General features: G+C 36.9%; 1 protein-coding gene across 1 annotated transcript in view; it reads right to left on the reverse strand.

Moving 5' to 3' along the window:
- The window catches only part of LOC104995872 (uncharacterized protein CXorf22-like), a gene marked incomplete at both ends in the record, with an annotated part of 9,534 nt that overhangs the window by 3,267 nt on the left and 4,265 nt on the right, over window positions 1–2,002 (reverse strand). The window contains one exon of the mRNA XM_010849934.1: window positions 672–802. Within this exon, the coding sequence (XP_010848236.1) occupies window positions 672–802 (131 nt within the window). The remainder of the gene's footprint in view (window positions 1–671; window positions 803–2,002) is intronic.

Below are 2,002 nucleotides of genomic sequence, written 5' to 3' on the forward strand. Positions count from 1 at the left end.
TTTTTTTTTTTTTTTAATCTCCCATCAGATAACTCAAGCTTTTTCAGCTTCACAGAAATTTCTAAAATATGAAGTGTTATCAGACTTTATGGTGTGTTTAAGAGAAAAGAATTGAATATTTATAATGTAATCCTAAACTGAAGAAGGCAGGGAAAGCAAGAAAACTCTAAGGAGGAGGTAAATCCATGACTGAGAATCGTGTAGAACAGTCACTGTAGGGGATATTAGAGATCACCTACCCCACTATGTACAATGTGGGAAATAATGTGTGTGTCAAAATATTATCCAGGCAAGTTTCTACTAGAAGTCTTCTCAAAGAGCTTAACATACTGATAATGCATACTTTGCTTATCTGAGAGTGGGGAAGCGACTTAGCAGCAGCAGCATATATACACAGCTGTTTGGCTTCCCAGGTAGCTCAAACAGTAAAGAATCTGCCTGCAATGCAGGAGACCTGGGTTCGATCCCTGGGTTGGGAAGATCCCCTGGAGAAGGACATGGCAACCCACTCCATTATTCTTGCCTGGAGAATTCCACAGATAGTGGAGCCTTGTGGGCTACAGTCCATGGAGACGCACAGAGTCAGACACGACTGAGCAACTGACACTTTCACTTTCATATACACATATGCATACCAACCAATTTAGAGCCCTCAAAATAAAAATCATTACATGTGCAAGACATTTCAGTTTCAGCGTGTTTCCTTCACTGACATGAAGAATAAATTCTCCCCTTTCTGGAGAATCAAAACCCGGCTGCCATGTTACTTCACATTCCAATGAGCAGTATGGTTCAACAGTGCCTACAGAGAATTTAGAGAGAATAAGAAAGTTATACCACATCTTTATTATATTTATTTTTTAATATCTAAAATTAGAACTGGCATATAAATATAATGACATTTAAAACCTATTTGAATTAAACAAACTACAGGGAACACCTTATACTCTAACTTTAATAGACATATCACAATATTTGATAAAAAAATATGCTAATATTTAGAAAAAATTAAAATTTATCAATGAAGTGACACTCTAGGATTAGAAATTACTTTATATCTAGATGGTATAAACTTATTTGTGATCCCTGTTCAAACATCCCCTCCACATTTCTCAACACTCTGAAATACACCATTCATCCAGTTTTTTTGAGGAAGGAATTATCATTAACAAGAGGCTTCTTTTTGCTTGTTCGTTTCAATGTTCACATACCGAGATACGTAACTTCTGATGTAGTTTTTACTAACACATTTCTGTAATTCAAATAGATTTAGAACCCAGGAGGGATCAGGCACATTTGCTGTGAATTGCTTTACGTGTTTAAATTATCATCTCCTTTGGACTAAGAAAATAATACTTGATGGAAAGAATGACTTAGAAGCTATTCCCTCAGAAAGGCAGGATCATCTAAGATTCAAAGGCACAGGACACTGAACAGAGAGATGAGTGACAATCACAGCAAACTTTGCCTTGAGTCAGGCTGACTCACATATGATGGTAGTTTCCTCAATTCTGGTCTTTGCATGACACAGCAAATATTTGTTTCCCAAACATTTGCTATCCCATCTCCATGTGAATTTGTTTTCTCTCCTTTGAAGCCCCAAGCCACTATCTCAAACATCCACTTTTGCCTTTAGTTGAAGATGATATTTAAGCTGAGGATTTTGGCCACTCTGTCAAGTTATTGGGTTTTCCTGGGTCTCTCTCATCAATATATGTTATGAAACTTTTGCTTTTCTCCTGTTAATCTGTCAATTTAATTCTTAATTGCACTCACATGCTAGTAATGCTTAAAAGTCTCCAAGCCAGGCTTCAACAGTACGTGAACTGTGAACTTCCAGATGTTCAAGCTAGCTTTAGAAAAGGCAGAGGAACCAGAGATCAAATTGGCAACATTTGCTGGATCATTGAAAAAACAAGAGATTTCCAGAAAAACACCTATTTCTGCTTTATTGACTATGCCAAAGCCTTTGACTGTGTGGATCACAATAAACTGTGGAAAA

The sequence above is a fragment of the Bison bison genome, unplaced genomic scaffold (genome assembly GCF_000754665.1).
Source record: "Bison bison bison isolate TAMUID 2011002044 unplaced genomic scaffold, Bison_UMD1.0 scf7180017851050, whole genome shotgun sequence".
Taxonomy (NCBI): domain Eukaryota; kingdom Metazoa; phylum Chordata; class Mammalia; order Artiodactyla; family Bovidae; genus Bison; species Bison bison.